General features: G+C 57.8%; 2 protein-coding genes and 4 non-coding genes across 6 annotated transcripts; 3 read left to right on the plus strand and 3 right to left on the minus strand.

Moving 5' to 3' along the window:
• Positions 1 to 1,643: 1,643 nt before the first annotated feature.
• Positions 1,644 to 3,482, minus strand: COL26b_008062 (uncharacterized protein; the record flags this gene model as incomplete). Its single annotated transcript, XM_053180834.1, has 1 exon — positions 1,644 to 3,482. The coding sequence occupies one exon, from the start codon at positions 3,480 to 3,482 to the stop codon at positions 1,644 to 1,646; it is 1,839 nt and encodes a 612-aa protein (XP_053035226.1).
• Positions 3,483 to 9,244: 5,762 nt separating this feature from the next.
• On the minus strand, positions 9,245 to 9,316 carry COL26b_008063. Its single transcript has one exon. It is a non-coding gene; the product is annotated as a tRNA-Ala (tRNA).
• Positions 9,317 to 9,322: 6 nt separating this feature from the next.
• Positions 9,323 to 9,430, minus strand: COL26b_008064. Its single transcript has one exon. It is a non-coding gene; the product is annotated as a tRNA-Val (tRNA).
• Positions 9,431 to 9,793: 363 nt separating this feature from the next.
• Positions 9,794 to 9,898, plus strand: COL26b_008065. The gene has a single exon. It is a non-coding gene; the product is annotated as a tRNA-Phe (tRNA).
• Positions 9,899 to 13,304: 3,406 nt separating this feature from the next.
• COL26b_008066 (uncharacterized protein) lies at positions 13,305 to 14,977 on the plus strand (the record flags this gene model as incomplete). Its single annotated transcript, XM_053180835.1, has 4 exons — positions 13,305 to 13,511; positions 13,563 to 13,848; positions 13,901 to 14,506; positions 14,556 to 14,977. 4 exons carry the CDS (start codon positions 13,305 to 13,307, stop codon positions 14,975 to 14,977), a joined length of 1,521 nt encoding a protein of 506 aa, XP_053035227.1.
• Positions 14,978 to 15,361: 384 nt separating this feature from the next.
• COL26b_008067 lies at positions 15,362 to 15,433 on the plus strand. The gene has a single exon. It is a non-coding gene; the product is annotated as a tRNA-Thr (tRNA).
• Positions 15,434 to 15,733: the final 300 nt, after the last annotated feature.

The raw sequence follows: 15,733 nt of genomic DNA on the forward strand, positions 1-15,733 counted from the left end.
TCGCTGGGCGGTGAGGGTACCACCACACCTTCAGTCATCCATCAATCAGCTTCCACGCCTCCAACCTCCCGCCAGATTCAAGCGCCAATACTGATGGCAGGCCCTACACTACCTTGGCCATGCGCAGCGGCTGCTGCACCACTGTTCTGGATGTCCCGCTGCAATAAGCACCCTAATGAACCCACCCACTGGGAGCTCGTTGCTTGGGCGACCTGACCCTCACGATCATCGAATGATGCCCGCGGCCGCCAGCCTTCGGGCGGTGTGAACTTGGGCCGCGAAGAATGCCTCCCGTGCTCTCTCCCGCGCGGCTCGGATACGTCAGAGCGACCCGACGACCGTGCCTGCATTCACACAAAGACGAGCCGCATGCTTACATATCTGCAGATGCAGCCGTCTGAAGGATATGTAATCGTACCGCGCGATTCAATCCTCAGCGCATCGCTCTTCTCGTCAAGCTCCCCTCCCCTCCGCGCGCGCGCAGTCTCCTTTGGGCAGGGAACGGTGGCGCTCGATGACTGGCAGCTGAATAAGCTCCCGCGCGGGACAATCCACCACACCTGAGCCCAGCGCCCACATCTCGATGGCGCCGGTCGTGCTGTGGCCACGGACCCACAACTGGCTTCTGTTGGCGGCCATAGCCGGAATCAGTGATCGGAGGGGGCGCGGGTTGGGTTCCGATTCGGAATTATAATCGTTTCCCGCCGGAATTACAATAACGGGACGACGAACTCGGTCCGAAGGCCGTCTGATGTCGAGGCCGGAGCACTCCAGCGGCCGGTCACCAAGGGGGCCTTGGACGGAGACATCCCGTTGGTCAACCACGTTTGAAGCCGGCGTCCGGAGTGTGGAATGCCAGCGTGCGCCCCCGGTCTTGGCGCCGGTCACGAGGCTTCACGATCCGGAACACGGCCTGTGGGACGACCAGACGGCCGGTCTTCCGGATGGGTGTGATTGGAGTGCGGCCTCGGTGTAGGAGTCGGCGCCGGCACACCTAGGCTAATCCCACCGGCCGGCAGTGCTCACCAATTTCGGTGATGATGCTGAGCCCGACCCAGCGTATGTCCGCGATGCGGAGTACTAGTGACAATTCACCGAAGGATGCCTCAGCCACGACGGTTGATGAAGCCGTTCCAAGTAAACTCCGAGGCCGGCTACTTATTCACGTGAATCACGCATGAGATGTACAACAGCGTCGCTTAAGAACCAGTCAATGATACTACATATGTACTCAGCGCTCAGCATTAACGCCTGATCCAACGAATGCTTGCCAGTGGCCCAGGGCCGTCTTAGATGCAACCCATAGCCAGTAACCCCGTGTAAAATTCCTGTCTCGCAACAGTACAAATCTTGCCGAACAAAAATCAACCCACCCGAAACGCCGTCTAGGTGCTTTTTCCCGCGTGGTATGTTAACCCCCCCATGCTCTCGTATTTTATTTTTCGTCGCCAGGCGCGGCTGGATGCTTTTAACATCTTACGTCCGATGACCGAAGCCGTTCCCCGAAAAAGCCGAGTTCGCGGCACAGCAGTGATCGACCGCATCAGCAGTCAGGCGCCCCATTCATAAACCGCTTGCCCCCCGAGTCACACTCTTCGGGACATGCGGGCACTGCGTCTGCATATAAAGGTTGCGGCCCCGCCCTACCACGTCTCGGCGATGTACTGGCCGGCCTCCTTCTTCAGCTCCCAGTACTTCTTGGCCTCCTCCCGCTCCAGGTTGCCCTTCTGCATGGCCACGTCGACGAGCGCATCCTCGACGCCCTCGCCCATGCCCCTGGAGCTGCCGCAGACAAAGACACGACCGTCGACGGCGTTGGCAATGTACCAGACGAGGTCCGCCTGGTTGCGCACCTCCTCCTGGACGTAGCGGCTCTCACCGCGACGGCTCTGCACGACACGCTTGACCTCGTCTTCGTGCACACCCCACTCGCCGCTGTAGATCTCGTCGACGAGCGAGTCTCGGATGCCCTGGAGCACCCAGACCTTGTTGGCGCAGTTGGCCGTCTTCAGACGACGCTGCACGAAGCCCCTGAAGGGCGCGATGCCGACACCGGCGCCAATGAGCAGCATGGGGCCGTCGGACACGAACTGCTTCGCGAGCGGGTTGGCCATGAGGCCCTTGAACATGGGAATGTACACCTCGGGCGTCTCGCCGGCGGCCTTGGCCTTGAGCCATCTCTGGGCCTGGCGCTCAAAGAAGCCGGAGCCGATACCGGTGCGGAGACCGCGACGCCAGTCAGCAGTCTCATGAACCGTGACGGCAATCTCGATCAGCCGGTGGACCTTGCCGTCGCGCGTCTTATAGGCGTCGTGCGGGTCGTTGGAGAGCGAGTAGAAGCGGGGCATCAGAGGGTTCAGGACCGACAACAGCAGGTCTAGGGGCGGGTGCGAGCTGGGGAATGCGTTCAAGAGCTGGGACAGGGAGACATGCGGGCCGGTGCGGAAATCGCAAAAGACGCCCTGGCCCTCGGCGGCGCAGAGGTAGGTCAGAAGCTTCTTCTCGTTGGGGTCTGCGGCGTACTCGGCCAGGATGCGGAGGAGCTGCTTGGTCGGGGGGTACGACTGGATGTCGGAGCACCAGGTAAGCAGGTCACGGCGGGTCGTGGCCATCTCGCGGGCCTGGTCGTCGCCCCAGACGGTCGGCCAGCGGCCCCGGGTCGTCTTCATGAGCACCGGCTTGTCGCGGATGAAACGGGGAATCATCAGGGCATCAAAGACGTCATCGACGCAGGCCTTGTCGTTGGGAGCCATCACACCGATGGCGCCGCCGACTCTGAAGTCCATGTCCTCCTCGCCGGGGTAACTTGTGATGTCGAGGTCGAAGTGGTAGGTGCGCTTCTCGGCGCCGGGCTTGGTCAGCTCGCGGGTCGAGTCGATGCGGGCGGCGTAGACATGGTAAGGCGGGTGCGGCTGCACGAACTTGGGCGGCTCCCTCGTTGTGTCGATGCCGTCGAGAGTAAAGTCCTTGAACTTGCTCTGCAGGGTGGCGAGGTCGTCCTTGGGGGCGTCAGCACCCAGAGAGATTGCCGAGTCTGTCGGCGAGGGCACGTTGACGGTGGACTTCGGTACTGGCTCGAAGAAGACGGTCTGCTCGGGCATCTCGGCAATGTTGGTAAGGGTCGTAGGGATCTCGCCAATCTTGAGCGCGAGAGACTTGTAGGCGTCATTGTCGGGGAAGGTGATGGCCTCGTACTCGACGCCCTCTTTCTTCTTGCCCAGCTTCATGCAGCAGCCGCCTCCGCAACATCTCTGGATCAGCTCGGCGGTGGACTCGCCGGTGATGCGCTGGATGTCTGCAGGGCTCTGAGCAATGAGGCGTGTAGAAGCGCGTCGTCTGCGGGGAGGCTGAGGCTCTTCATCTTGATCCTCTGACTCCTCGGAGTAGGTAAGCGAGGGGGCAGCCGAGGGCGCAGAAGGCTCCTCGGGAATGCAGCCGCTGGTAGAGCCAAGCAATGACGAGGCCATGGCAGTGGTGGCCATTGTGCTGTGCATCGCGAATGTGTTGTGGTTGTGGTTGTTTAAGTGGCGGATGTGACGACCTACGCGACTGTGGTGTGCGACAGGGGGGTTGGAGATTTTCGCGTGGAGGATGGCGTAAAGTGGTCGCGAGTGGTGGTAGGATCGGGGGGCGGATAGTCAGTAGTTATTTAGCATGCTGAGGCAGCGTGGGTGTATGTGTGTGTGTGTTGACGTTTTCGTGCAGTGCGTGCGTGCTTGGTGACTGAAACCGGTGGGTGAATTCTTGATCAGATAAGTCTGATCAGATAAGCGGAAGTCCGTTGTTATATCAGCGAGGGGAAGGGAAAGGAGGGAAAGGTTGATTCAGGCGGGAGGGAAGGAAATAGATGTAAGGTTTTGGAGGCGTGGAGGTCGATAGAGGTAAAAACGGAGAGGGCCCGTCTCTGGCCTGGGAAAGAAAATGGCTCTTGAATTTGTCGATCTCCAGCCGAGGACGTCGTAGCTCCTCGTACCCGTACAGTACCAAGTTGATTCTGATTTTTCTTGCCTTTTTGCTGCGCAGCTGGTATTTTTCTTGCAGCGACGAGGAGGCAGAATGCAGGCAATGGGCATCGGCAAGGCGACGGAGGGGGCAGCAAGGAAAAATGACAGTCGAAAAGTCTCCGTTTTTGGGCAGACTGGGGACCCTGGAGTGCCCCAGTTAGGCCTAGCCGCCACCGGCGTCGACGAGCGGACGATGGTACCGTGACCCTTGACTGGCCGCAGCCGGACAGTGTCCTAATCTTCGGAGGGACACTGTCTGTCCCCGAGCACCTTCGGGGGCTTCTTCCAGCGTCCACAGCGCTGTATCGGTAGACTTTTTGGGGCATCTTGGCGGCGGTGGGAGTGGGCCGCCGGCTACCATGCATCGGGCTGGGCTGGATTAGTGGGCACTTCAATGACACCAACGACCTGGCATGATGACCAAGGGATTCGCCGAGTTGTCTGATGTATTACACGAGCACAAAAAGCAATACGGCAGGCTGAATATGGCCCGCCGCATTCCAGCACAGGCGCCATCGTCAGCATTTGTCTGTGCTGTGTCACAGTTATCAATCGCATCGCATCAGTGCGTGTCTTGCCTTTGCTTGGAAAGGTGAAGAAGGTGCAAGGAGCATGAGGGGCCAGGACGACGTGTCCGATGTCGCTTCCATGCCAGTGATAGAGTTGGCTACTGCGTCAAGTTGGGCAGTCATGCTCCTGCTGCTCCTGCTTCCGTAGACGACTGCCATATCAGCTGCAGCCACTGCCATCCGTCACTGCCACAAATAACCTAAACCACGGACTATGGCAAGTGCATTGGATCGGTGCTCCTATCTTTTCTCCTTCCACATTCCGATCCGCTCCTTCCACCCCACCTGTCTCCTTTTCAGGGCAATTACCCGCGCCTCATTGCCCCTTTGCCGGCTGTTCTTGCCCGGGCAGCTCCTGCTCACAGTGCAGAAACCAGCCGGGCGTGCCCTTCCCCCATTCTCGAAAGCCAACCGAGGCGTTCTTGCCCCGAGCCGGCAGCCGGGAAGAATTAGAGTCACTGTGAGGTGCTTTCCACACCCGCATTTGTTGAGGTGGGCAGTCACTGCTGCTGCACCGCAGTGGACTCGTCCCGCAGCGCTGGAAAATGCGACGACTGGCATCTCGCGAAATCCAACATCGGCACCAACACGGTGAACAAGCGTGTGGGGTTCTGCCATCACCAGATGCGCTAGACTTCAACATGCTGCACTCCGGGTTCGCTGACCATTGAGACGACGCCCATTTCGCCATTCCCCCTCTCAATCACGCTCTCCACGATGCTCTGCCTGCCATCTGCCGCCGCCATCTCAGTCGTGCAGCCGCTACGCACGATGAGGTGGCCGCATCCATGATCCTCCACCTCATATCCAACGAATACGCCCTAATTCAGCTCCGCCCGAGGAGCAGGAGCACTCCGTCGACGGTCAAATGGGACAGGGGAAGAGGAGCTCCGTCTTGCGTCTTCTTTTACCGTCCCCAGCATTATTACGCTATCGCAACGTCGCCGGCATATCAACATGCCCTACGTACCACGCTACGCACTCCCAATCTATACCGTACAGTGTGGCCCAGCACGTTGGATCAGCCACCCCGACGTCGTGTGCTCCCTCGGTTGCAGACGGTACGGTTCGTCCGGGACAGCGGCCCCCCCGACTTTTCCCATGGGCTCAGCCCCGTGTGTCGGCGAGGCCACGGCTAATGAAGCAATCTCTCTCCGCGCACCACGCTCGTTCGATGACACGGCAATGACAAAAATCACAGGTCAATATCCTATTCATGCTCTCTCACCGCTCACCGAGCATCAAACGATAAACACAAGCATAACCAGTTGCCGGGAAATCTCTTCCACTGTCAGACCACTACCCGTCCCATTAGCCGTTGAGTCGCCACTGGATTCCGTCACTTTCCACCCCCGATCCAGACCCTGGACACTGTTTCGCACACTGTCTTCCGATGCCAGTCGCGCAGTGGATCTCCGTCTGATGCGTGCCAATTGTTGCGCATCAACCGTCATTCCACGGCCCAGCCCAAGCACCTTCGACGGCAGTGTTGGCGCACCGCTGACGAAAGAAACCCTCGGAATGCGACGCTGCACAACCGCGGAAGGATTGGGGAAAATTCGCCGGTTCGCGCAGAACGGCTGCTTGGTACGGACACCCAGCCCGCGACCGAACCGAGCAATTCCGTCCTCGACCCTCCACGTGCCCTTTGCTGCTCCAGTGCCGCTCCGCTCAGCACCCGTATCTCGAAAGTGGACGGCAGCTGCCACTCTTGCAGGCTCGGCTCCGTCGGTGTCCTCCGCCGTCCGCTGCCGTGATAAGCTACCCGCGCGTCACGCATCCACGTCACAATCCCTTCGTCGAGCGCATACGGCATCCGCTGCCAACACAAACATCACACGCCAGTCGAGTGGCCGCTCCAGACCGAGGATCGCCGCAAACAGGTCCAATTGCCAAACGGAATGCCGACCCTGCCGTCCGATCCCTGTCCGTGACCTTCGTCTCATCACCCTGTCTACTCAGGTTTGACTTTCTTTTGGTCTCTGGTCAAACACGAAGCCACAATGTTATCGCCCGTTTATCAATCTCATCAAATCAATCGCATCTAATCTGATTTCATCTCCGACACCGGTCACACCGCAACTCCCTGAAGCCACGTCAATCCTCCCAACGCAAACGCCAAACCTGAGATTCTGGGCCTGTCGTGGCCAGGACCCGCTCGTGTCTCCTAACGCCAAGTCACTGTCGCATCCTCATTTCTACGCGTTTGTCGACGCCGGCCTGGGCTAGCTGCTCCACAAGACGGTTCGCGGCCCAGCGACACGGCATGGGCAAGCATGGGTTCGATCTGATAACTTTATTCGCTTTTCTCTCATCAAACTGATTGCCCGATCAACGCCTCGCTACTACGGCCACCCACCCAACCGCTCACCTGATCGGAAAGCAAGTTTCCACCGTAGCCCTGTCTCACGCGCCCAACCACATTTCGCCGGCTCGCAGTCCTGCTTCCCCGGTGCCCCAACTGGGCTTCAGACTTTGGAATAGAATCTTGTTTGCGGTTGCAGTAGGAGCTGAAATTTTTCAAACGACAGCCAGAACTGTCGTCGGGCATATCGCTTCTAGTCGACGTCAGCCGCATACCTCCAATCGACGTTCCCGTGCTCCCAATGCCGGTCTGCAGCGTCGTTGCTTTTCTCGCGCCCAAGACCGCATTCGAAAGCACCTGCTGTGTAGCCATCACGTCAAGTTGATCCCAACAATCAGACCCCTGAAATCATCGGGCCTCCCTGTCCGCCCCAGCATCCTCGTCTTCACACGTGAAGCTCCTCCAGACAGCCCACCGGTCCGTCGATCTCTCACAGTGCAAAGAAGTGCCACTTGACTCTCCACACCGATGGGAACGCCGCTGTGAAAAGCACGCGTTCCTGCGTTTCCGGGGACGTTGTCCTAGCTGCCGGTCTATAAAGCCCCCTAGCTCGAACCAAGTCTGGCTTTATTGCGACCGCTGCCCGGTCATTTCGGGTCGCTTCCGGGACCGCTTGTCTGGACTCACACGATGCCAGCCTTCCTCTTCCAGCCACTTGGTTGAAACAGGCTGTCGTCAAGCCCCTGGCTCGCAATCATTTCGACACGTCTGGAGAGCTTCTGGAAGCCGGAGAACCGAGATGACGGTCACATTCGTCAATCTGGCCTTCCCATGTACCGCAGGCGTCCTCCGCCCATCGACCGATCAAACTCGGACCGAGCAGCTCGGGATTCGCTATAGGCTCGGCGAAACGATTAGATTACTGCGCTGGCGGTGCTGGTTAGCAGATGTTAGCCCGGCGATGCGTCCGTGGCACGCTGCTCGAAGAAATGTTGCAACTGGCAAACGGATCAGTTCGTTGATGGCTATAATTCCAGTTCTAATGCCGCCGGTTGGTTGTATAGCATGGGAAAAGGAGGCATCTTGCGCTGCCCCATCATATGCCGAGGCAACCGCTGTTCGATTCGCCGCGTACCACGGCGCCAATCTGGCTTCATGTGTGAAAGGAGTTGCATTGATACAGCAAGTATCAATGGTTGCTGAGACCAGGAAGCAAAAACAAGCACCCCTCGCCACACACTGGCATGGAAGCTCGGGCTTCTTCGTCTACGACCTTCCTCGATTTATTTACTGCCTTGCATTTCCGAAGAAGAGACGGAATTGCGAGTCAACATATGCACGTCGAAAGTCAAGCCTGACTAACGGAACGCAGAGGAAAAAGCAAGCACGTCGAAAATTCTCGGAACAACAGCTGCAGGGTGGTATGATGCTTTTGCGCCATCCAGACCTGCATAGGTCTGTTACATCCCGTTCGTCCAGAGTCATCAGCACTTGTGTTCATCAAAAGTCGTTGATGTGTTGATACGGCCGAGCTGCCGACCCGAGCCATTTCGATGAGGGACTCCCGGGCCGCGGCCAAGTTGTCAAGTGGCGGCTGAACGAAATGAAGGCACTCAATTCAGCAGTCGGGAATTGATGCTCCGGTCGTTGGCGTGCCCATGCGTCACCACCACACGCCAGCCGCAGGACGTTGTGAGGACATGTCCAAAACCATTTCATCTGCTCAGGTCGACAGCCCTGTCTTTGAACAGCCACGGAGGCCATGCGAGTGCAGGGCGGCCGGAAACCGACGATGGCTGCGATCCAGGAATAGCACCCTTCAAAGACGCGCGTCCCCGCATTCTACGCGGCAGCCGGATCGTCTGGAGGCACGAGAACAGCAGATAATTCTCCGACAGTGAGGAGATTTGCGTTTTGCTCAATGGTCGAGCTGGCCCGTGTCGTAGAAACCCTTTCCAGCCGTCCCAAAGAGCGGTGGTTCTCTTCCCGCATTGGTTCCCGCAGTCAGGGTCTCACGGGTCGCGCGACGCACCATCGTGGGCCACGAGTCGGTGAGTTTTTGACACGAGCGTAGAAGAAGGTTTCCTCGATCACGTTTTGTTCTTTGGAACCACACACAAAACTGCCAGTAGGCATTGACTGTCTCGACGGCGCGTCGAGGCCTCTGTTTTGAGACGGCACGACGCCGTCACAAGCTTCGGAACCCAGTCTCAAGTTTAACCAAGCCATCGGGTATTGTTTCCACCCGCAACAGCTCGGTCCCAGTCAGCCCGTCCCCCGAGTCAGGCCCGGAAGGCGCCCGAATATCAAAAAAGAACAACGCAAATCATGAGACGGACCTCACGCCCAGGACGCCGTCAAAAAGCTGGACGATCAGGGAATCGAACCCTGGACCACTCACATGCTAAGCGAGTATTATACCACTAAACCAATCGCCCATAGGATGATCTAGCCCGGACTTGAACCGGAGACCTTCAGTGTGCCAGGCGAGGGCATTCGGAGAAGCGCTCGACCTGTTAGACTGACGTGATAACCAACTACACCACCAGACCGGTTGTCGTTGAAGGCCTGATGGGCAGGGAACCACTTAGGGCAGCGCATCGCGAGCTACCTAGGCGGTGGGCGGAGCGGATGGGTGGGGTCCAGGGTCCAGGGCTAACGTCGAGATTCCAGATGGCTGGGAGAGAAGACGGCCGAACTCGAGTCTGAAGAGAGGATGCAATCGCAAGTTGAGTTGTCTCTGCTCTTGTGCCATACCTGCAGGAGGCTGGCTCGGCCATGTACACACCTCGACAGCTCGTCGAAGAGGTTGCAAAGACAGTCGTCTTGCACGACTAATGACATGGGCGATGTGGGCAAGAAGTGGAGGGAGGCATTATATCGCTCACTGCGTCAGGCAACTCCCGAAGATCGTGGCGGACATAGCTCAGTTGGGAGAGCGTCAGACTGAAGCGGATCACGATCCGAGAAACTTCATTCAATCAATCTGAAGGTCGTGTGTTCAATCCACACTGGCCGCATCTTCATCTTTTGCCAAACGCGCATTCTCTTTTGGAGCATTCGTTGTGGGGCCAAGACGTTTTTGTCAAACGCCGTTTCTGGAAACATTTTTCCTCGGCGTGCGTGCGTGCGGCTCAATCACCTGCGGCAACGTCACGGCCGCTGTTTTGATACCGGGCCAGACCGTTCCTGTGGCTGAGCCGCATCGAATAAACAAACCGGCTGGATGGCGACAGACGAGGCGACGCGAGGCTGGTTTATTTTTGTGCTGTGCCGTCATCAACCTGCGTCACCAGCGAATCAATATTGCTCGTCCGGTTACGTAGCCGATACTTGGGATCGGGTTCAGATGCAAAAGTTCAGGTGTGTTCGTTTGGATTTCCATTTGAGGGAAAGGCGCACAATGCCATGTCGAGAAGGCATCCCCCAACGAGTCCGGTCAGTGCCCTCCACAAACATCAGCCCAAGTCGCGTATTGTAGCAGTGAAGCCGCGAGACAATGTCTATCGGAGACTGTTGCGGGCCATCTGACCAAGGCGCAGGACGGACCGACGGCGGCCGAACCGCTTCTTGTTTTCAGATCCAAACCGTTTGCCAGTAACATCGCAGGTCGTTGGTCGGCACTTGAGACTGCGAAAGAAATCCCACGGGGTTTTGTGCACGCACTCCTCCTCGGAGCCGACGACGGCACCGCTCCCGCCTTTGGGGGGCTCAAATGTGTAACTGCAACAAGCTTCTCGCCGGATACCGTCTTGGCGGAGAGAGACCCGCATGGTCATGGGGAGCTGCAGCATAATAGGTGAGCATGTTTTTGGACGCCCATCACTCGACGACGGCCCCGACGATCCTGAAGCGGGGTTCCAGGAGAACCAGAACGACGACCAGATACAGGCCGCCTCCCTGACGTGGACTGCGTGTCGTACGCGCTCAAGGTTGCGGGAGCCAGGTTCCTAGCGTGTAGATTACCGTGCAGATCCATTCGATTCCTCATTGTTTGGAGAAGGAGGGCGGCATGCACACGCGGCCACCAACGCAAACCGCCTGGCCTGAAGTCCGGTAGCAGGTGGGCAGGCAACTGTGCATCGCCATCCCTGCGGCTCGTTGCTGCGGCGGCGGCGGGCAGTTGCTAGAACACATGGATGGAACGAGCCGGCGACGATGACAGGCAAGCAAACAGCTAAGCATTGCGGGTTGTCGTTTAATCCTGCCTTGCGGAGGGTGACCCCTGTGCCTATTCTTGGACATCATCTTGGCAGGCCATGCGTTTCTCTTGGAAGCCGAGGGCAGCGAGGCATTGGATAATGTCGCTCCTGCTGGCGTACTCAGGAGCACGGGGACTTTGAGGTGCAGGTTTGATCAGTCGCAGGGAATGGGGATGACGACGGCGCCCATCCAAGGCCCTCCTAACCCCTCCAGGGCGGACGGAGACAGCGACGCCCATGCCCATGGCGGCCGCAACGACAGCCCAGCGGCAGGTTCCGAGACGCAGGGCTGTTGATATGTCGTGGGATGCTTGATGTCGTTTGTACGGCAGCGAAGGCGTCTGGGGAGCGGCTCAGGCGAAATCCTTGGGCCGCGAGAGATGTCGGACTCTTTTGTTTAGAGTTTAGAACTTGGCTTGCAGCAAGATCTATAGGCTGGTTCATTATCGAGTGTGCGAATCTCGGGTTTGCCAGAGACGTTGCGTTGCATTGGTGGGAGGGGGGATCAGAAGGAACAGGACCAGGGCAGATCCGAGGGAAAGGAGGTCCGCGCAAGCGTCGAAGAAGCTTACTGTGAAGCGTATAGTTGGTTCCTAGGAGTCGTGGGCGGCGCTTCGAGAAGGTGGGTTGAGGTCAGAAGATGGTCGGAGATGGGATGAATGTGGAGGAGTTGCGCTACACTAACAATTTCTGGCGCGTCTCGGCCAGTAAGCGAGCCGAGAAAGCCCCTGTCGGGCCAGCATCCGTGCCAGAAGGGGCAGGTGGGGAAGGTACACTAAGGTATCCCATTGGCCGCGATGAGGCTGAAGGATACTTGGGGGTAGGTACTGTAGGGGCTCTCTCTCGCCCCTGGGATAGGGATTACCTAAGACGCCTGTCTGAGACGTCGGTACCTCGCATTTTGGTTACAGAATACCTTATCTTGATCTTTATCTTATCCGATCACTTACTCCATCTACCTTGCTTGACGGAGGAGACCAACAACGGCTGGCACAAAGACCCTATGCGGATGATTCTACTGCGCCTGATTGCCACAGCGCAATGACGGCTAATCAAAACATCCGCATCAACAGCAGCAACATGAACATGTCTGGGGCTCTTTTTCTCTTTCGAGGCACGGGGTGGGCAGCAAGCTAAAAATCCGGAGGTGGCTGCTCCCGAACGACTCCTGTTGACCATCCATGTTTCAGATGCGCCTGGCAAGTCCGCGAAACCGCCAGAGACGCCCAAGGAAGCAGAAGTCGATCACGTCCCAGTCGGTCCAAACTCCCAAACCCTCCAGATTTCACCCAGCGTGCCCGGCCCAGGCGCAAGGTCAAGCTTAGCGGTCCCTGCCTTTGTCCTGGGTCCTCCAGGTCACAGGTCGCCAGGCCGCCGCCCCGATGGATACCGATGGGAGGAGGTCGGGAATGGCTTGCGTAGCGTCCTGCGCTGCTGTCGGGAAGGAAGCGGGAAGGCCTGCTTTGCGTTGCATGTCGTCTGTGTTTCTGGTGTGTGCACTTGCGCGCGCCGCCGTTGCTGCTGATGCAGGGTACACACTGCGATGCAAACAGGCACGCGCAGACAAGCATCGATTTCCGACTTTTATCCTTTTTTACCCCTTCCCTCTTTTTGTCCTTCGTTCGTCTTTTGCTCCTTGGGTTTTACTTTTATCATTGTAGAGTCCCGTCCCTTTGCACCGTCATTCTCGTCTGGGCTTCTGATTTCTCCCTGGACCACGAGTAGCACGACGGACACGGTCAACAACGCTCATCAAACCAAACTCGACGACGACGCTGGACGACGCTTGCGAGACAGATAGAGAAGAAGAGACGGGGACGACGGACGGGCAACGCGGCCACAGGAACTCGGAATCCCGACTTGGACAGCCGTCATTCGTCCTTTTTGACTTTTCCCACTTCCTGGAGCCGCCAACCTTGACGCCATCGCATCGTCGACCCTCCGCAGGGCCTGGCCGGGTACTCTTGGATTCTAATGGCCAATGTCTTGGAGGCATATCTAAGTCGTCGCCATACTTCCCTCTCCGCCCCGGGAAGTCTCCATCAGCAGACGACTCTCATTGCGACCTGATCTCGATCCGAGTTTCGACTTTACCGCCTCGCTGGCGTTGTACCTTTTTTTCTTCTGGTCGTGTTGGCGTGTTGGATTGATACCCTGTTAGATTTGCTTTTGAGGATTGCTTTCTTTCCCTTCATCCAGCATTCCGATGAATCAGTCAACCACAATGTCGTCGATGCCCATGGAGCTCAACCTGCCCCAGGTGGTGCCGGGGGGCAAGCACATCAGCTACTACGTCGCCATCAGCGCGATGCTGGTGGTCGCGTGGCTGCTGCAATCGCGCAAGCAGAAGCTGCCCATGCCGTTCTACAAGGCGGCAAAGACCAAGTGGATGTTTGACGCGGAGACGTTGATTCGCGACAGCTATGGCAAGGTAAGGCTCTTCGATTGCGCTGGCGGTGATCGTGGCTGACTGTGCACTTAGTTCCGCGATACCGTCTACCAGATCAAGGCGACAGAAGGCCTGCAGGTCCTCATCCCCGCGCGACTCATCGGCGAGCTGAGAAGCCTGCCTGAAGAAGTCCTCAGCGCGACGGAGGCCGTTGACGAGGCCATGCTGAGTCGGTACACCAACTTCACGCTGGGCCCCCACGCGGATCTGCTGTCGACTCTGGTCCGATGCAAGCTCTCGCAGAATCTGGCAAGGCTCGTGCCACAGCTCAAGGGCGAGCTCGAGTACGTCGTCGCCACCGAGTTTCCCGACTGCAAGGGTATGTCGTGCTCCAAACCTTGTGTGCCACGGTTCGTGCTAACCAACCTTAGACTGGACGCCGGTTAAGTTCCAGCCCTTTGCGCTGCGAGCCATCGCACGGATCAGCGGCCGGGCGTTTGTGGGATCTGACATCAACCGCCAAGAGAAGTGGATGGACATTAGCATCAACTTTGCCATCCACGTCTTTGTGGCCGTGGTCAAGATGCAGCTCTTCCCGGAGTGGGCGCGGCCCGTCGGGCAGTACATGGTGTCGGAGCTGCGGCAGATCACCAAGGACATCGACCTCGCGAGCAACATGCTGAAGCCCGTCATCGAGGAGCGGCTGCGGGATCTGGAGATGCCCAGCTGTGAGCAGACCCCCGACGACTTGATCCAGTGGCTCGTAGAATCGCTGCCTGCAGAGGAGAAGACGGATATCAGGTCCCAGGCGCACCTGCAGCTCATCCTCGCGGCGGCGTCGATCCACACGACAAACAATCTCGTCACCGACTGCATCTACGACCTCGCAGCCAACCCCGATGCGCAAGAGATGCTTCGTGAGGAGGCGCGGCAGGTGCTGGAGGTCGAGCACGGGTGGGCGAGGAAAGAAAGCATGGCCAAGCTGAAGAAGCTGGACAGCTTTATGAAGGAGACCCAGCGCCTCGCCGGCAACATCAGTGAGTGGCAGTTTTGTTGTTATTGGTGCACCAGACTAACATGTCGCAGCCTCCTTCATCCGCAAGGTCATCAAGCCGATCGACCTGTCCGACGGCACCCACCTGCCCTCGGGCACCAAGCTGCTGGCACCGCAGGCCGGCATCTCGCACGATGAGCGATACTTTGAGAACCCAGACACGTTCGACGCGCTGCGCTTCTACAAACTACGACAGAAGTCCGACGAGGACGCAAACAGGTGGCAGTTCACCAGCATCAGCGATACCAACATGAACTTTGGCGCCGGCAAGCACGCATGTCCGGGCCGCTTCTTCGCAGGGAACGAGATCAAGATGATCCTGGCGTATTTCCTGCTCAACTACGACATCAAGCTCAAGGACGGCGAGACGAGGCCGAAGCCCATGGTCATGGTAATGAGCAAGTCGCCGGATCCCAACGCGGAGATTCTGTTTAGGCGACGGACGGTGGCGTAAGGGGGGACGAACAACAAAGGATAAACCAATCTCCACGGAGGAGACGGTAATTAAAAAAAATTACACATACGAACCATGGACAGTATTCCGTGCACACAGACACAAACACACATCTTTCCGGCGTCGGGGCCTGGAGCTCCTGGGTCTTGGATAGGCTAATTGGAGGCTACTACCCATGGAGGAGATACCACTGTATATTAACCACAACACACATACCATATCTAGTCACGCCAAAAAGGCGACATTAGAGGCGCGAGCGGTTGTTTAGTGCGCGTTGGCCTACGGGCGAATACATGAGTTGCATTTCATCGCGGCAATGTGGTGCAGACGGGAGGATGTCTCGCGGTGGACCATAAGCCGTGATTTCCGCGGCTCAGTCACCAAGCCTTGTTGGCTAAGTGGTATAGCGCCTCACTAGTAATGAGGAGATCGGGTGTTCGATTCACCCACGAGGCAACAGCCTGGAGCATCTCCAACCGGCCGACGATTTCTTTTTGCGAACATACGATGCATTCTTTTTGGTGTTCTCATCTAACGAGAACCAAAGCTTGTTTCATTTTGACTCCCTGAGCTAAAAACTGCCTTTTAGAGTTAAGCAAGCCGCTGCCGCGCGTTTCCCCACCTCTCTCGCACGTTTCAAAAAGCTTCACAGCAATCGCGTCTTGCTTCAAACCACACGCTCACCGCCCCAAGCCAAGCCAGTCCCGGCTAGGTTGCCGTACAACTTGCGGCAGGCTGTGCAATACCGACTCTCTT

Source organism: Colletotrichum chrysophilum (genome assembly GCF_026319265.1).
Source record: "Colletotrichum chrysophilum strain AFK26 chromosome Unknown scaffold_68, whole genome shotgun sequence".
In the NCBI taxonomy this organism is placed as follows: domain Eukaryota; kingdom Fungi; phylum Ascomycota; class Sordariomycetes; order Glomerellales; family Glomerellaceae; genus Colletotrichum; species Colletotrichum chrysophilum.